The 18,326-nt window shown below is 51.9% G+C and overlaps 7 protein-coding genes across 7 annotated transcripts; 2 read left to right on the top strand and 5 right to left on the bottom strand.

Moving 5' to 3' along the window:
- Nucleotides 1-14: 14 nt before the first annotated feature.
- HMPREF1120_02781 (nucleoside-diphosphate-sugar epimerase) lies at nt 15-1,033 on the bottom strand (the record flags this gene model as incomplete). Its single annotated transcript, XM_009156826.1, has 2 exons — nt 15-709; nt 766-1,033. 2 exons carry the CDS (start codon nt 1,031-1,033, stop codon nt 15-17), a joined length of 963 nt encoding a protein of 320 aa, XP_009155074.1.
- Nucleotides 1,034-1,599: 566 nt separating this feature from the next.
- HMPREF1120_02780 (uncharacterized protein) lies at nt 1,600-3,532 on the bottom strand (the record flags this gene model as incomplete). The annotated part of the gene is made up of 2 exons (XM_009156825.1): nt 1,600-3,355; nt 3,402-3,532. The coding sequence occupies 2 exons, from the start codon at nt 3,530-3,532 to the stop codon at nt 1,600-1,602; spliced, it is 1,887 nt and encodes a 628-aa protein (XP_009155073.1).
- A 919-nt stretch (nt 3,533-4,451) lies between these two features.
- Nucleotides 4,452-6,231, bottom strand: HMPREF1120_02779 (MFS transporter, SP family, sugar:H+ symporter; the record flags this gene model as incomplete). Its single annotated transcript, XM_009156824.1, has 2 exons — nt 4,452-5,849; nt 5,902-6,231. 2 exons carry the CDS (start codon nt 6,229-6,231, stop codon nt 4,452-4,454), a joined length of 1,728 nt encoding a protein of 575 aa, XP_009155072.1.
- A 1,856-nt stretch (nt 6,232-8,087) lies between these two features.
- On the bottom strand, nt 8,088-9,523 carry HMPREF1120_02778 (sterol carrier protein 2; the record flags this gene model as incomplete). Its single annotated transcript, XM_009156823.1, has 2 exons — nt 8,088-8,416; nt 8,476-9,523. The coding sequence occupies 2 exons, from the start codon at nt 9,521-9,523 to the stop codon at nt 8,088-8,090; spliced, it is 1,377 nt and encodes a 458-aa protein (XP_009155071.1).
- Nucleotides 9,524-11,603: 2,080 nt separating this feature from the next.
- HMPREF1120_02777 (MC family mitochondrial carrier protein) lies at nt 11,604-13,014 on the top strand (the record flags this gene model as incomplete). The annotated part of the gene is made up of 6 exons (XM_009156822.1): nt 11,604-11,726; nt 11,780-11,814; nt 11,877-11,950; nt 12,003-12,221; nt 12,270-12,604; nt 12,688-13,014. 6 exons carry the CDS (start codon nt 11,604-11,606, stop codon nt 13,012-13,014), a joined length of 1,113 nt encoding a protein of 370 aa, XP_009155070.1.
- Nucleotides 13,015-14,489: 1,475 nt separating this feature from the next.
- Nucleotides 14,490-15,821, top strand: HMPREF1120_02776 (NADH oxidase; the record flags this gene model as incomplete). Its single annotated transcript, XM_009156821.1, has 1 exon — nt 14,490-15,821. One exon carries the CDS (start codon nt 14,490-14,492, stop codon nt 15,819-15,821), a length of 1,332 nt encoding a protein of 443 aa, XP_009155069.1.
- Nucleotides 15,822-16,744: 923 nt separating this feature from the next.
- Nucleotides 16,745-17,689, bottom strand: HMPREF1120_02775 (MC family mitochondrial carrier protein; the record flags this gene model as incomplete). Its single annotated transcript, XM_009156820.1, has 1 exon — nt 16,745-17,689. One exon carries the CDS (start codon nt 17,687-17,689, stop codon nt 16,745-16,747), a length of 945 nt encoding a protein of 314 aa, XP_009155068.1.
- Between the last annotated feature and the right edge of the window lie 637 nt (nt 17,690-18,326).

Here is an 18,326-nt window from a genome sequence, read left to right as displayed (position 1 = left end):
AACAAGTCGTACATTCAAGCTGACTTTGGCAGACTTTCCTTGTAGTCTCTGACAATGTCGTCAAACGACACATCTCTCTTGAAACCCAACGATAGGGCTCTGGTGTTGTCAAACTCAGCTGGCCACGAATACAAGATGGGCTTCAATTTGGGGTCTTCCTTCTCACGCAGATACTTCAACTTGTCCTGGCCACCAACGCGGGCCAGAGAGTCGATCATGTCTTGGACAGAGACGCCGATTCCAGGATGGTTGACAGTCCGGTCGTAAGATGGAAGCGCATCCTTGGGAAGTGTGAGCGAATACTCGAGGTTGCTGACCAAAACACGAGGAGAACACAACCAGTGGCGGAACGAGCGGTCTTCAATCGGGATAACACATTCCTGACCATTCATCGGTTCGCGAATGATACCGGACAAAAACGACGATGCGGCCGCCGTCGGTTTGCCAGGTCGCACTGACACCGTGGGGAACCGCAAAATCAAGCCGTTGATGAAGGATCGTCGAGTGTAGTCGTTGATGAGGTACTCGCACATCATCTTCTCGGCGCCATACGATGTCTCGGGCGTCGCGGCCATGGCCTCGGTCACGGGCTGCACCACTTTGCCGCCGTAGACGGCTTGGCTGGATGCATAAATCACTCGGACGCCAGGGCAAATGTTGCGCAAAGTCTCAAGCAGAATGCGTGTCGCATCAAAGTTGACCTTCATTCCTGTAGCCAAACAGTATTAGTTTCTGTACAAACACCATCAGCTGCGACAAACGTACCAAGTTCGTAGTTGAACTCCGCACCCGAAGACATGATGCCGTGGAACACGAACACGGCATCGAGAGCCTTGTCTACCACGAGGCTGGCGTCCTTGCAGAGATCGGCAACGATCGCCTGAGCCTTTTCTGGCCATTTGACATTTTGCGGAATAGGAGGCTCGACAACGTCAGTGAGAATCAAGGTGTATCGCCCTTCCTCATCATTCAGCAGCTTCTGGGCAAGAAGTTGCCCGATGAAGCCAGCGGCACCGGTAATGAGGACACGCATCTTGCTTGACTAATCTGGCGGATGATGACTTTTCCTGGATCTCAAGATCGGATAGTGTGAAGACGTTTGATTGTATTCTAGAACTCGACCAGAAAGGTTTGCGGTGGGCGCCGTAGTGTGCTTTTTGGCGTTCGTCGAACACGCAAGTCGACGACAGTAGTGCTTCTCGAAGCACGCGCAACGTCCGCGCAGAACGGCCAGGGCGCCGTCCCGAGCTTGGATTCAAACCCAGTTGTCTGGTCGGCGAAAATCCGATTGAGGTGTCCGCGGGACACGGGAGGCCAAAGAGCAAAAGTGGGGATCGCGAACCATTCAGCGTGCCCCTGCTCCATGGCACGTGATGTGGATCTGGCGCTGTCAAGATCCAATGCCAGTGTCAGGAGGTCAGGCTAGAGTCCGAACTACTCCCGACCGAGCGGAATAAGCGCGCGGGACGAGCCCACGCTCCTGAAAGACGGCGCGTTGCAAGAACCATTCTCTCGGGACATCGACGCCAGCTAAACCCAGGTTCAAAATCCGCCGGCATCTTTGTCGGAAACTGCTGCCCGTATGGAAACAGCTCTCCGTCACGTATATGACCACAAATCGGGATCATGGGCTTCTACCTGACCCAGATAAGACTCATCAAAACCGAATCCGTAGGACCCCACCAGATCGTAGAAGTTGTAATTTCCGTTCAGCCCATCCGATGCATTGGTCGTGGAGTTTAGATTGCCGATAAACGGTTCTTGGGAATTATTGTGCTGGTAGCTGAGAGATCCGTCGCGGCTCGAAGCCTCAGTCTCCTCGTCGAAGCTCTTCAGGAGGTAGCGGATGCCGGCGACAATGTGTCGTGTCAGATGTTTCTGGTTCAACTTCTCGGAAACCTCAGCGAGGAAGTCGGCAGATCTGCGAATGAGCGCAATGACTTGGCTCGCACTGAAGTTCAACCCTAAATTCGAGGCATCGTGGCTCCATGTGTTCATCATGACTGGCGTGTTGCTGCTCCATTTCATGGCCATTTTCAACAAAAAGGTCGCACAGAAGGCTACCATGGTGTGGGTGAAGATGGGCACGCCGGGCATCGCACGTCGTAGGTCGTTTTCCTCCAGAATCAGAGTCAGCGTACTAGTTGCCGCCGAGATGGCGATGTTGGCGGCCTCTCGCCGATCGTATGTCAGAGGCTCAACAATCGGGCTATTCGGTCCAGCCACTGCTCTCAAAGCCAGGGAATTCAGCTGGAATCGTGCAAAATGGTAGTACAACACAACCCCTTTGGAAGGGTACGAGCCAACCTCTACACTGTCGGCCGATCTAGCCTGCCAGGTGAGTCTCCATTGCTCGATGGCAAAGTTGAAGACGCGAAGTCGTTCAAAGTCTTGCTCCCCAAGCGGTTGTTCTGGGTCGCTGCCATATTCCGTGTAGGCTTCAGTGAGGATGCGGAAAAGCGCCACCTGAGCGGCCAGGCGAACGTCGCCTGGGACGATCTCCGGGCTTTCCAAGAACTTTTCCACATTCTTCACGGCCAGATCATCCCCAATGATGGGTGGCCGACCATAGGCGATGCTGAAATGATGTTCACAGACATACAATGCGTACCAGAGCCTAACGCACTCATGCTGATTGGGTTGTGGCCGGTTGCGCTTCTGAAAAGACTGGTGCAAATTCATCTCTACCGCGAGCCTCACGGCCATCCCCGACAGCTTCCAACTAAGGTTCGACAGGTAGAAAGCTCCCAGGGACAGCGCTCGAACATCGTCCAAAGTATGATGCCGCGAGAGACATGTGTTGCTCACCAGCGACACAAAGATGCTGTAACAAGTCTGCAATAACTCATCACGATCGGGCACGTGTAGAGCTGCGATGGTGAGAACGGCGGCAGTCAGCATGGTCGATGAGCGTCTGACTGAGACCAATGTCGGATGTGGTAGCAACACCCCACCCCACAGCAATTGGTTGTTGTTCTGCAGGTAGCGGGAGAACAGATACTCGGCATCCTCCAGGGAGATGACACCCTGGGAAATGAAGTCGTCATCCAACATGTTTGCGTTCTGTCGCCATAGCACAGAGCTGCGTAGAGTCTTGAGGCGGGTGAGGTCGTACAAGCTGCTCATGGGCGCCGGCACAAGACCTGCATCATCACGCGACTGAGGTTCCTGGGAGTTCTCACGCGTCATGTCCATAGGGGGGACAATCAGGGCAGCAGCGGAGCCCGGGTTCGCCGGGCTGGTGACAGTCGATGCTGCATGGTATGTCGAGAGGTCTGGCAACTGGTTGTGTTTGAGCAGGTGTTGAATGGCTGCGCGCATTTGCCCTATTTCCATCTTGGTCTGGGTTTTCCACCTACCAATCATGAGTGGCAGTTTGAGAACGTCTCTGACTGACTTACAAGGCATCTTCCTCCTGGAATTTCTGGGTGAGATCTTGGAATACGCACTCAATGCCACCCTTGAGGCATTTCGTACAGGCTGACTCTCCCGTCCTGACTTCGCATTTGATCTTGTGCCTTCGGCATTCCATACCTATGAAATCAGACCCCGCGATTTGACAACTGTGAAGCCGGGTTGCAACTTACATGCTTTAGTCCTTGACACCCGTGGTGGTGGCGGTGGTGGCCGACGCCCAGGAGATTGCCCAGAGTCATCGTACGGGCGTTTCTGCGACATGACAACGAGTATGCATGGCCGGATCTGGCGCAGCACCCCAACTCTTCACGTCGACCGTGGATCGTAGTCGCGGTTACAGAGCTCTTCTTATGTGCTGGATCCGGATCTCAGCATTTCGGGCGTCTGCTCAGCCAAGTCTTCAATGTTCCAGCTTCGACCGCGCGTGTGCTACAGTCGCAGCTCTTGACGTAGCGGACAAGTTTGAGAGCAAGTCCAATTAGCACTGAGCTTCAGGGAGTGCCGCCTTGTAGTTCTGGGCGCGTCGCCGTGTACTATTATTTTTTTGTATTCAACAATACAGGCACTAGCAGCTGCATTGAATTCCGATTTTTGTGTTGTGATATTGACCAGTAGTAATACACGTCTTTTTCGAAAATCGCTCAATTACTAATGGTTTTGATTATACCCGATACGTGCTAGCGTAATAACACGTGATCATCGGCTCCATCCCCCCATATCTCTTCGCAAGTGCACACCATAGTACTGGAGTACCAGGTAGCACTCAATCTTATCAATATGTATACGAGTAGTTGTGTGTAATCTGAATTATCATTAATTCAAGTAGTCATAGCTACTTCGTCGTCGATACAGGACGGTAACTCAAAGTGTCGTAACGATCGCGTAAAAAAGTACACGCGCGGAGTTCGCCTTATTCTCCGCCTCAGCCTTGTTGCGGCCCTTTCTCATCCTCCAACTCCAAGCCTCTTCATTTCATTCAGATAGGGTCGACTGCAAGTTCAATGAGTTTGAGCTGCACCGGGAGTTCATTTCTTTTACTCCCGGTGTTGAGTCTCCTTTTCTGCTTCTGTGCCGTCGCTACTGCGAGCAGCAGCTTCTCCAGCCTCTTCAACATCTTCGTGGGTTCCGGCTTGTCTTCGGATCTTGGTGATCTCCTCTGGCGGCGGTGCTATCCATGATGCACTCTTCCAAGGCTTCACTCCCAGAATGTACATGGTATCAATCTCTTCCAAAGTCCGACCCGAACCTTCAATGACAAAGAAGTATACCAGCATGCACGCGACAAGGTTGCAGCCTGCAAAGACATAGCCGTAGAGGAAGTCAATATCGTCGGTAATGAACGGTGTGAAGAAGGCGATCAAGAAGTTCCAGAGCCAGTTCGAAGCGGTGGACAGTGCCATAGCCTTCGCACGGTAGCGAGAAGGATACAGCTCACCACAAAGAGTCCAAATGATCGGTCCCCATGTTGTTGCGAAGCCGGTGATGAACAATGCGGCAATCACAATCATGGCTGTTCCACTCGACTCGGTGTTTTCGGGTGTGTTGATGTCCAAGGAGAAGTGGCCAACACTGGCGAAGATCATGAACATCAAGAACATCCAGAGGGAGCCGAAGATGAGGGACTTTCTTCGGCCGTAGTGTTCGACGACATATAGACCGTAGAAGGTGGTGCCGAAGTTGATGCCGTTCAGAATCATCTGGGTGACAAACGAGTTTTTGATACCCGTTGATTCGAAAATGACTGTGCCATAATAGAAGAAGTAGTTGGCACCCGTCAACTGTTGGAACATCTGCAAAAGCATGCCGAGCAAGATACGGTAGGCCATTTTCGGTGCGGAAAACATGTTGATCCATTCCCGGATCGCACCTTGCTGAGCTGATTCAGCGCGGAATTTGGCTTCAATCTCTTCCAATTCCATGTGGACACTGTAGTGGTTCGGGGGTGCGCCGTACACCTTGAGCATGATTTGTTTGGCTTCTTCTTTCCGTCCCTTGCGGTAGAGGTAACGAGGAGTATCTGGGAAGAGAAGGATGCCGGTGCCGAGTATGATGGCCCAACCGAAGCCGACACCCATTGGAATTCTCCATGACCCGGAGTTGTCACGTTGGTGTTCGTTTGTGCCGTAGTTGATGCATGCGGCAATAAAGATACCGAGTGTGATGAAAAGCTGATATGTACTGATCAAAGCACCACGAATGTGTCGAGGTGCGGTTTCAGACATATACATGGGGACAAGCAGGGACAAGCCGCCGATGGAAAGACCAGCGACCCACCGACCCATCATGACCTGATACCAGTGGTGATCTGCGGAGATCATAACAATGTTACCCACGCAGAAGATGATACACCAGAAAGTCACGCTGAGCCTTCTGCCAATGGCGTCTGCGATAGGAGCAGCAATAAGGGCACCAATCAAGGTACCGATTGACAGCTAAAGATCGTCAGTTGAACCAGTCGCACGTGCATGGGACAGTCGAACATACCAATGACACAATGAGGCCTGACCGTACATGGCTGAAGTAAGCTGTGCCGTCGTCCCTACGTTGACCAAACCTGTCCAAGAAATCTGGCATCGCAAGGAAACCACTGATTTGGCCAGTATCGAAACCGAAGATCAACCCGCCCATAGAGACGAGGATACCCATCCAGAAGGATTCCCATGTTACTCGTTTGAGGGGCGAGTAATCCAAGCCGGCAAGCGACTTCCTCTCCTTGTCCGACGTGGCGGAGTTGGGGTCATATTCGTCGTATCTGACATATTTGGTGAGGCCGAGGGACTCACGTGTCAGTTTCGGAGCCTTGAAGTAGCCCATTAATTGTTTGTATTTGTGATTCAAGTATGAATTGTGTTGATGTTGAGTGCAAGTTGAACATGTTGGGTTCCAGCGGTGCAGCTTGGACCTTTTATTCTTCTTCAGGCTTCCCGCAAGAGAAAATTATGGAATCCCAAACACGTGGATGAGGTTGTCTCGTTATGTTACCTCGAGCAATAGTCACGGAGGTTCGCGGATGGATGTACAATGTAGCGTGGAGCATCGGCTGGGCATGCCTGGATCCAATGATAGACCGTATTGAGGCATTTCCCCGGGAGCCGTGTCAGCAGGGAGCCTGACATTTTGTGTGAGGTGACGTTCGAACAAGGCTTGCAAGACCCACTGTCACGAGTGAGAATGCTCTGGACGTGTGAACTGTGGGTCCCCAAAGGAGACAGCCGATGCCCGGTGCGATAGATCTCCAGCTAGGAGAGTCAAGCTTCATCCGCTTCAACAGGCCATGACAACCTCGACCTAGTAACATGTACCATCAGATAGAGTTCGCGTCAGAAAAGGCTTTGGGTTCGATCAGAATCTCTACCAGAGCCCTCGGAGCCAAGCGCAGGGGTTCGGAGTTCCCGGAACCCGGTGGAGGCTCACGCACAGCTCAGCACTATTGTTTGGAATTTACTAGAGTCAGCATTCAAGTTTTAACAATGATCATTTGACCAGATGACGAAACCAGCAGCACGGATACTCGGGGAGAACATAGTTGTAATCAATGCATCAGCATAACAGAGATAAGCATAGTTTTGTTCTTCCGGGGTCCGATTCGGTTGGCTTGTACCCCGTGGGAAGACTTAGATTCGGATACGATATACATTGTACAGGATGGACGGTGGGCGGTGGAGGAAGTGTTCCAGAAGTATATGATGCTACTCCTCGGTAAATACTGAGCAACTATCGTCTAACAAATTTGACGAGCGACGAACAAATCGTTGAAGTGATTATTGTTTGTGATATGGGAGCCAGCTCCGGTAAACACGTAGTTTGTTAGGAACGCCTAATGGGAATAGGCAGAGTACAGCGATAAAGTCTTCAATTGGTATTAAGTGCTCCTTAACCCTATGGTTGTACACGACTCGAAGCATGAGAGAAGGAGAGCTCTCTCATACGGGGCGTGTGCAGTTCATATCTCTCAGCTCTGTCCGAATAGCCGAGGGATGCAAGTTGTCGGCAATTGGCATCGGCATTCGTGACATAGTTCTTGTTCTGCTTGACCAAGGGCAGCAGAATCCGTGGAGATCGAGCGCGCTGTTAGGAGACTTGTCGCGCAGTATGAATGAATTGCTTTGCCAGCTCCAGGGCAACGAGGTGAACGAAAGGAGATTGTTTGAGGTTGACGAAGGTGAGGCAGGGCAAGGCTTCGCAACAGGATGCAGACGTCAGCGATTGGACCACGTGAGGGAAAAAGAGCGGAACGACGGGTCCGCTCGGGTTTCCATTTCCGGCAACCCTCTCATCGCCGGGCCGAGGTTCGTGGCTGAGCTAAAACCATGATTGTTGTGTATTTTATACTGCCAATGCCAGCGTATCACAGGCCACGCCGTCTCTAGCATCACCTGATGTTAAGAAATTGTCGTAGCGTCCACCATGTACTGTACATGTGCGTACTTTTTTGCACGTGCTACTCCATACACTCTTCCCGTCAGATGAGGTCTTCATAGTACGTAGGGAGTGTTGTCCGAATCCATCTGCCGACAACAATTTGCAACATATGGAAACTTGGAAACTTTGACCCATAGTCAGGTGTAAACAAAATGGATTATATTCAGGCATTGTGGGATGGATGATGGAGCATGCTCTCGACGACGTGCCTCTCACACCAGCCATCCCCACGTCACACTCTCTTAACTTTAAAATCTGGACTGCACTTTGGCTGGGACGTCCTGAACGGCCCAGTCCGAGAATTTCTTCTGGCTGACTGTTCGCTTGACTTGTTCTGCTGTAAAGCCTTTGGCTTCCGTGGCGGGGTTATATCCGAGACCGTTAAGCTTGCCAACCTCCTGGTCCGAGACAGGGGAGGCCACTTTACCATCCACGCGCTTGTACACGGTCACGACGACGGCGCCGCCCAGACCAAGGTTGTGTTGCAAGCAGTACTTCGTGTTGTCGGCCAGACGGTTGTTAGCCCAACCTCGGAGATGCCATGTTAGCTCAGCGCACTGGGCCAGTCCAGTTGCTCCTGGGATACGATGTCAGCACACAGTCTTCATAATGGTCTAGCGAGGGACCCTGGCTTACCGAGAGGATGGCCTTTAGAAATGAGGCCGCCGGAGGGATTAATGACATATTTTCCGCCATAGGTGATGTCGCCGTTGCGGACGAGCTCGTGCGCTTTTCCCTTGGGACATAAGCCAAGGGCATCAATGACACACATCTCGTTGGCGCTGAAGCAGTCATGGAGTTCGACAACCTTGACATCGTTGGGAGTGATGCCTGCCTCTTCCAGGGCTTTCTTTCCGGCATATCGCGACATCTCGTATCCAACCAGATCCATCGCGGATCGGCTGAAGAGATCGGGAGAGTCGGTGGCCATCGCCTGACCGGCAATCAAGACAGCCTGCGATTTGAGATGTGGGCGCTTATCGAGGAAGTCCTGGGACACTATGACAGCGGCGGCACCGCCATCCGAGGTCGGGCAGCATTGGAGCTTCGTCAACGGCGGGTGGATCATGGGCGACTTCAGGATTTGCTCCCGGGTGTATTCGTCCTGGAACTGCGAGTATGGGTTCCTCTTGCTGTGTTCGTGATTGACTCGAGCGATTTCGGCGAAGTCTTCGGGGGCGGCGCCGTACTTTTCCATGTACTCTTGACCAGCGTTGCCGAAGAGTTGCGCGGCGCCAGGAGCATTGGTAATGCCTCTTGTCGCCTTCATCATGGCGTTGGTCGTGCCGGTAGGGTTTTCACGATCATTGAAATATGCTTGTAGACTGCCAGGGCTCATCTTCTCAAAACCAACCACCAGGACACAATCAGCGGCGCCATAGGCGATGGCTTGCCGGGCCATGTTGAGGCCGGTGCTTCCTGTTGAGCAGTTGTTGTTGACATTGTAAATGGGAATCTGGGTCATGCCGAACTGGTAGAAAACGCGTTGGCCGCAGGTCGAGTCGCCGTAGCAATAACAGGCAACACCTTGGTCGACTTCATCGTAGTTGATCTGAGCATCGAGCATGGCCTTGATACCAGCTTCGAAGCCCAGTTCGGTGTAGTCAACCTTCCCACGAGGCTTGATGAACTTGGTCATGCCAACGCCTAGAACGTAGGCGGGCGCTGGTTGTCTGCGAGGCATGGTGGCGGTGTGTGGAGAGAGGCTCGGTGAGGCGAACAAAGGGGGAGAAACCGTAGAGACCTAATGGCAGACGGCACACAGCAGAAGACTTACGACGAAAGTCTCCGGAAGAAATACTTTTGAGAACACAGGTATACTAGATGAGGACCTCTGCTGGACGGATATCAAACGTTGGTCTTCTAGATATATCTTCGATTGATGCAGTGGTTGTCATATTTAGTTGACCGACATCCTCGGCTCCCGAGTCAGTTCTATCGCCGAAGCCGAACAGGACTGATTGGCGGACGAAGATGGAGGCGGTCCCTAGGAAGTCGAAGGCATTCAGGAATATTGCGGGGAGTAGGAGGATGTGTGTGCCAGGGGCCGAGGGGCGCCTAAAGCGGTGCCAGTGGTTGATGTTGCCCACGGCCAAGCTGCTTTTTTGACTGGCGGAGCTTTGGGAGGACACTTTACGCCCATCCAGAAGCACCGAGGCTCCTGGTCAGCTCTTACTTCGCGTTTGCTCCCCAGTGACTGCTGCATTGGTAGTACAAACATTATAGCACCCTAACCTACTCGGAAGGTAATAAGACACGTACGAGCGCACAGCGCACTTTCAGTCGTAAGAGCATCTGCACACCGTCCATACCATTGATGATCATTCACTCCCAGACCGCATGAGCAGCACAGTGCTTATAGACTGATAACTCTCGCTGCAGGAGGAAGTGAACTTGAAGAGAGCGCCATGACACGCGATTTATCTGCAACCATGCCACTCGGAACATCACCACTGCCACTATTCGGAAGTGATCTGAAGGCCAGGCCAGAAAACCAACCAGCAGTCGATGAAGTGCTGGGATGCGCGGGTACTAACATTTATATTGTATAGCACCTAAACGGGCTGCAGGACCTACCTACAGTAAGTCCTCGAGAGACCCCTGCGCCCTAGACACGCTGCACCCGTTCACAGCCATTCAAGTCTCAGTTATTGAAACCGCGGACATGTTGAGCCAACAGACGAGGTGGGCTTGACCGCACCCGGACTAGTAGGGGCCTAGAGAGCTGTCTAAGGCCTGAGAGGGCCTAATAACATTCGTCGCTTTGGGCTGCCACACCCCGTTTGTTCCGACGTCACTGTGTTTTCCCTTGTCTCCCACCACCAGATCCCCCACATTCATTGTGCCTGTGTCGCTGCAAATCCGCTGCAAATCCACTTCGGTGCCAGTGCTGCTGCTCCTGTGCGTGTCAGTTGCAGATCGAGAACGCGGGCAGCCAGACAAACCCGCCAGCCAGAGACCCGTCCTGTCCTCGCATCGAATGCCCAGACTGACTGTGTGTGCCCTTTTTCAACCTTTGCACATGTGGTCAGGACCATACTATACATAACATACATCTTCTACCGTTCCTGTCTGCATTGACACCACTTCTCGTTCCTCACCACCCTCTCTCCTGTTGTCCCCATTGTCCTGGCCTGACAAAGGACAACTGGTCCCGAATCCAATCCCGACCTCTTTGATTCTCCGACTCCTTCTCGCGGAAAGCTTGCACAGCTGTGACAACGGTCCAGCGAGCCACACCCACCTCTTGAACGTCCTTCGCGAGCACTGGGAGCTCCTGTGACCCTTGAGACAATATAGAAAAAAGGACGACAGTCCCTCAGATTGAATTGGGGAATTGAGCCTCCAACAAGCTCTATCCGCTTGTCCCAACATATCCATTTCTGTGTGAACGCGTCGGTGCCGTAGCCAGGAAGTGGTCTTGTGCTCAGCCACCAGTCATCCTCAAGAGACTCGCTTCCGCGATGGGAAAAGAATTTCACATATAGGAGGTCTGATATGGAGTGTGGAACGCGGAGAGATCTTCTCAGGTGATTGAGAGATCTTCTTGCGTTCCATCGGGTCCCGCAGCCCAATTGTGTTGTGAACAATAAGGCGCCTGTCCAGCGTCCACCGTGGTGTCCTATACAACGACATCATATCGTGCGTTGATGACCTTGTTCTTCTCGGCAATGAGCCATGCCAGTAAACACCACGATACTTCTTCACTTGACCATGATTCAACTTCCAAACTTCCATCCAAATCATCTCAACCACCGTTAACCATGGCTCCTCAAACGAAGTTGAACACGGCCTGGAACTCCCAGGATACTCGAATCTTCTATGCAAAGAAGTACCGACAAGTCCTCTCTTCCGCTCCCGCTTGCGCTTTGGCTGTTATAGCAGGAGTAAGTGACTTTCAAGGAGCCTCGCCGCAGACAGGCCGCTGACTCGAAGACAGGCACCTTTGGAAAACCTCAAAGTCCGAATGCAATCGTACGTACTTACTGACAATTCAACGGAGACGTGAGTGGGATGCATGGACTGACGAATGGCAGGCGCAACTTCCCAAATGCATTTCAGGCTCTCCAATACACCTACCGCACCGAAGGTATTCGCGGTTTCTGGGCTGGTATGACGAGATTCTGCAGTTACAAGAATAGGATGCTAATTTACTCATCCAGGAACATTGACACCCCTGGTCTCTATCACGGTCTCACGAGCTCTTGGATTCTCGATCTATCGCAAGGCCAAATACACCTTTGACAGCTGGATCGAGTCGACGACTGGCCAGTCTCCCCTGCAACATGTCAACAAGCCTGGAACATATCCCAACCTAGCCACCGTGATCTGCTTTACTGGAGCAGGCATGGTCTCGGGCGGGATTGTTGCCGTTGCGCTAAGTAAGTCTGCCGATCTTAATCTCGAGGTAGAAACTAATCTGAATGCAGCTCCTGTTGAACTGATCAAGAATGCGACTCAAACCTCCGTCCTCATGGCCTCGAAAGGCGATACTGCCGGTCTCGCTACGGTTGGCGTCAAAAATGCTGCCAGGGTCAGCTCATGGGTTTCCATGAAGCGTGTCATTGCACGGCAAGGAGTCTTGGGTTTGTGGACTGGTTTTCATCTCCATCTGCTGCGCGACGTCATCGGAAGTGGCATCTACTTTGGTGTTTACGAAACTACGAAACAGACGTTGAATTCCTACTACGGTGCTGAGAAGGCGAATTCGGCGGGTGCAATTGCCATGGCTGGTGCGATTTGCGGCGTTGGTGCTTGGGTTGTGGTAAGTCACTTCCGTCCCCTTGACACTCGCGCCCCTTAACGCTCGCCATCACTCAAGCAATCCGATTCACTAACGGTCTATAGACTTATCCGCTTGACACTATGAAGACTCGTGCTCAAAACAACCTTGTCGGCGCAGATCGCGCTGCCTCTGCCGCTTCCTCGGCCAAGTCGGCGGCCTTGTCGTCGGCTTTAAACACCGCCGCCAAGGCCGCCGCCCGATCGTCGAAGTGGAAGGGGGTCGAGATGATAATCCTGCGTTCCTCGATCCAAAACATGATTCAGATGTCGTTCTTCGAGCAGGCCAAAGTGGTCATTGACAATTTGACCTTCTCCGACGGCAGCCGCACGCTGCCAGAGGTGGAGCGCCACTTTGGCCGGGACCGAAAGCTGAAGAACGACCGGTTGTGAGCGCGGTGCGCTCCAGAGCTATCGTGTGCTTTTGACAATGAAATGAGTAACCGACAATTGTTCCGTTGCTGTTTATTACTTGCTTGCTGTTGTGGTCGCCGCCTCGTGCCATTTGTGCTTGTTTCCCAGGGTGGATTTGCAGTATAGTTTACCTACTCTTCCCATCTTGTCGTCCTCCTTGCACAAAATATTCTTTATTCTCTAACACTTGATCGACCGCTATGCACATCAACATTCATAGAGGCTTTGGAACGGAAACGTTTACTATGGGTATCGTAGGCGGGTGCTGATTATACTGAAAACCAAGACCGAACTGTTATTGCACCAACTTGAAGTGCCAATACATCTGTGGAGACTACCGTTAACATTACCATCTATTATTCTTGGCTGTCTGATGGCAGTAGCTTATATCGTGTTCTGTTGCCACAGCGTTCTCCTGTGCTCGATACAGCTCAGATCCTACACTGCAGCGTTGTCGGCAATCATTCATATTGCTGCTCTCCTCGCTTGAAGGAGGTACACGCTCTACTGGCAACACGGTGAGCCTATTGCCAATGTCTGTGATGCACTTCTAACTCCTATCTACGAGGCCACATGCTTCACCTCTGCATCGTACAATGCAAGAATGTATGTCCTACGTTGAAGCTGCTGGAGTGAACCTGCCCCTGCCCGAGTGGTTCTTGATCTGGCATATCTTGATTACTCATCACCTGCCTAAATCTGCCTTCGGATTTGATATCCGGGTGTTGCCTATGTACCTCACGGCCGGTATACTGACATCGATGCCTGATTCATACAACCTGGAACTCAACGGCCGTAACTCACTGCGACCCGGGACTCACGTTGACTCATTATTGTTCGACCAAATGTACCTAGGTAAGCAATTCACTACTACCGAATGGAAACAGCAGAGGTGCCGCGTTCTCAGTCTCAGGATCAGGCACCATTACTAAGCAGTACTAAGATGCACTAATGAGATACTCGCAGTATTTACCTTATCCAGGATCAACTAATCTCGATATCCACTATTCATGACGATGAAAAATATCGCTTGATCCCTGTTGAGACAGCTAGGTAAGGAGACCATTGGCACGCCCTTTCTTGGAGGCCGGTAGGTATCCAGGCAGAAGCTGCATGTATTCTGTGTTTGTGCCTTGACTAAGTCTTCTCTGGGGATGATATAAACGACGTTGTTATATTCCAACCTTCAAGTTTCCCAAAGTTTATTCCACACCACCACCTTATCTTACTACGACCGAGTACATTGTACAGTGCCAGGGCAGTACGCCTCGGAACAAATACAGACTACCTAAACAAGCGCGGTGTCGTGCCGTGCCGTGCTCACTGCCAACTTGAACACTCCACCACACTACTAGTACAGCATATACACAATCGTCTTTTTGCAGCTACAGGTTCATATTGTTGACCTAGAGCAAGAACTCGCTTTTTGTTTCTGTTTCTCATTCCCATCAACCATGTCAGAACGCTACCCGTCCGAGATCAAAGATGCATCACCGCTCGCGCAGCCACTGCACTTCGAGTTCAGCGGGCGGACCGCGATGAACCGGCTCCTCAAGGCCGCGATGACAGAGCGACTGGCATCATGGGACCCTATCCACAAAGAGAAGCGCGGGATCCCTTCCGCCAATCTGATCCGAGTATACCAGCGCTGGGGAGAAGGTCAATTTGGGGTCTGTCTGACAGGCAATATAATGATCGACTACGACCAGCTGGAAGGACGAGGCAACCCGGTCATCCCACTCGAGGCACCATTCTCAGGCGACCGATTCGAAGCATTCAAAGACCTAGCAACTCAAGCCAAAGCGCACGGCAGTCTGATCGTAGCGCAAGTCAGCCACCCGGGCCGCCAAGTCGAATCCAGCATCAACGCGGACCCAGTATCAGCAAGCGACGTACAACTGGAGGCTGAAATCTTCGGAATGAAATTCGCCAAACCGCACGCTGCAACAATCGAAGAAATCAAAGGTATTATCGCCCGCTTCACCCATGCGGCCAAGTACTTGTACAAGGCAGGCTACGACGGGATCGAACTGCACGGCGCACATGGGTATTTACTCGCGCAGTTCCTGTCCCAAACGACCAACAAGCGAACCGACCAGTATGGCGGCTCGCTGCGCAACCGGGCCCGATTGATTCTCGAGATTGCCGACTCGATCCGACAAAAAGTGCCATCTTCGTTCGTGTTGGCTATCAAGATCAACTCGGTCGAGTTCCAGGAAGGCGGGTTCACGGCCGACGAGGCAAAAGAGCTCTGTGGAATGTTGGAAGAATCCAAATTCGACTTTGTCGAGTTGTCAGGCGGCACGTACCAGGAGTTTGCGTTCACGCATAAACGCGAATCCACAAAGAAGCGTGAAGCGTTTTTCCTCGAGTTTGCGGACAAGATCACACCGGCTTTGAAAAAGACAAAGACTTATGTCACGGGCGGACTGAGGACTGTTACGGGTATGGTTAATGCCCTCAAGACAGTTGATGGCGTGGGACTCGGCAGGCCCGCATGTCAGGAACCCCTGATTGCAAGGGACATTCTCCAGGGCCGTGTCACGGGCGTTATTGCCCAGAAACTCGACCCGGATAACTTTGCTGTTACGAATCTTGTGGGAGGCGCCCAGATCCGTCAGGTGGGAAAGGGGCAAGTCCCTATCGATATGTCGAAACAGGAAAATGTCGATGCGTTCCTGAAGGATCTTGCGAAATGGTCAGAGAAGATGGCGACTGGCGATCCGAGCAATTATGGTTTTCTGGATATTGAGAGTGCTCCGGTGACATTGTATGATGTAGCGTGAGTGAGCGTGATGTGACTGAGTACATGTTGGAAGAAAGCAATGATACAAACTGGCGTTTGATACCCCTGAACACGATTGGAAGATGAGGAGCCTCTGTTCCATATACATACATCACATATGATATAGAGAGAGTCTCTTTAGAAAAATCATCTAATGAATATCACTCCAAGTACCTCGTTCATGACAAGCGAGCCCGAATGATGTGTACCAAAACCCGCGTGCCCAGCCGGTGCCCAACCTGCAGTTCCCTCGTTGGTACTGTACCACCACTGTGTTGCACACCGGCGTCGTTGCACAATCCGGCTGTCCTCCTCATAGATACCCCTCTTTAACCTCGCTCTTGCTCTCAAGCTTCGGCAATCCGCGGAGTCGAACCTGGAGTAGTAGTAGTCGCCGGTACTGCAACTAGAGTAGACAAAAACGGACTGTCTGATTTAAGAATGGAAGTGTCAATACTTCAAACTGTTGTCTTTCCTCGTCTGAAACGCCTATTGAGTAGGTACTGTACAATGTGACAATGATTGAGAGCAAGGTATTTCATCCAGCACCCGTAAAATTAACACCCTCCTTGATGATTACCGTTTTGCGCCACACTTCACATAAAAGCCCATCCAGCGCTCCATACCAGGATCTGCGCTGTAGTACGAATGGTGGTCAAACCCCTTTTTGGCCGCATGCCAATGGAGAGGAAGAGTGGCAATGCCAGCCATAATCTGTGATATCCATCCTTCACAACAAGTAGAATGGATCTGTTGTACATACGACCCGTCCACAACGGAGCCTTGATGGGTCCATCATGGAGAGAGCAGGGGACAAGAAAAGCGTTTAGTATTAGGCGGTTGTGCCGCAGAGGCGAAGAATAATCTCGTACCTGTGACCGTAAGTCAACGAATGACCAACACCAACAACAACGACATCGAGACTTACATTCCAAACATGATGGCCGCGCTGGGTACCACTCTCAGCAAATGCGGCGTCATGCCACCATAAAGGCCAGCCAGACCCTCCTCCTTGGCCACGGTTTTGAAACACTGAATCAGACCGGTGTACTTGACGGTGACTTTACCGTCTTCGGTGATCATCGTCGGTGCCTGTCGTAAGCGTGTCCTCACGACTTCGTGGGGGTAGGTAATGACTGCGGCGACCAGTTTGGCGCCTGCAGCGGCGGTAAATTTGCCGGCCCATTCTTCTGTATTGTCGACCCAGGTCTGCTGGTATCCTGGGGTGGCTAATCGTTTGGCCTCACGTCTTGCCAGGGCCAGCTTCATCCGTTCGTACATGACCCATTGCAGGGTAGACTCGGTGACGCCTAGGTATGAGGCGGTCAAGCCGCGGTACAGACCCCTAATGCCCTCGTGTCGAACCGTCTGCTTGATACAGTCCCAGCTGTTCTTGTACTGCCGACCACGGGTGGGATCATGGCTCGCATTGTTCTTGTCCAGTTGTAATCTCGTCTTGACCAACCAGATTGGATTCGTCGCCGTCCCCGTCACGATACCCGCCGTGGCTGCCGCGGCAAGATGAATGCTCCAGACATTTTCCCGTCCTTCGGGGTTGAAGTAGTCGTTGAGAATCCTCTTTCCGTTGCCGTAGACGTAAAAATTAATGCTTCGGGCGGGAACTACGCCCACCAGGTTTGCACCCAACCCGCGGAAAAGCGCCCGGAACCCTTCGTGCTGGTATATCGATCGTAAAATTTGTACAGTTTCGGCCAGGTGGAAATATGCCGAACGAGGTAGAGAGAGAAGTGTGGTCTTTTGCGGCAGTGGGTGTTTGGAGTGAAGCTCTTTTAATTGTGCTTGGTAGAAATCTGATTGGAGTCGTGTCTTTAGAACGTCAAGGGGTGAGGTTAAGGCGGCAGCGGTCATTCCACCAACACTATAGTATTAAAGTCAGTTTGTCTGCTCGATCGTGCCGCCATGAGTATAACATACCCGCCTGCTACAAAATGAGCCCATGGCTTGGCCACGGGAGCATCCTTGGTCACCGAGGAAGATCCATTCCCAGGCTGTCCTTCTGGTACCACTTGACCAGTCTCACGGGGCTGAGGGAGCAAGTTCTCTTCTCCTCGTGTGGGCACCTGGAAAGGCTTGGAGTTGGTTGAAGAAAATGTCATGAACGTCGCGCAAAGGCGCAAGAAGTACACAAATTTGCGCGGCTGAAAATGAGGACTGGAATTAATGTACAGTCAGGAGCGAGATCTCAAAATCAGTGCGACGGGCCAGGGCAATGCAAGAAGAAAAGGAAAACGAGGATTGATTGTGAAATTCTGTGAATTGAAGTTGTACTGGGCGAGGCAAAGCAGTTCATCCGTCATCGCCAAACCATCATCGCAGTCCAAATGAAAAGTCCAAGATTGCTTATCACCACGTGATGCAACGGTCACGTGCGATAAGCCATCATTTTCCCATCCCAATGCCAGCCTAATAGGCGTCTCTCATCAACGAGGCTCGCACTCATACCTGCACCGCTTGTGGTTCTCGTGTTGCGTCCAAAATTTATGAA

Source organism: Exophiala dermatitidis (assembly GCF_000230625.1).
Source record: "Exophiala dermatitidis NIH/UT8656 unplaced genomic scaffold supercont1.2, whole genome shotgun sequence".
NCBI lineage: Eukaryota > Fungi > Ascomycota > Eurotiomycetes > Chaetothyriales > Herpotrichiellaceae > Exophiala > Exophiala dermatitidis.
The sequence above is the reverse complement of the archived record's forward strand: the minus strand, read 5'-3'. Positions and strand labels throughout refer to the sequence as shown.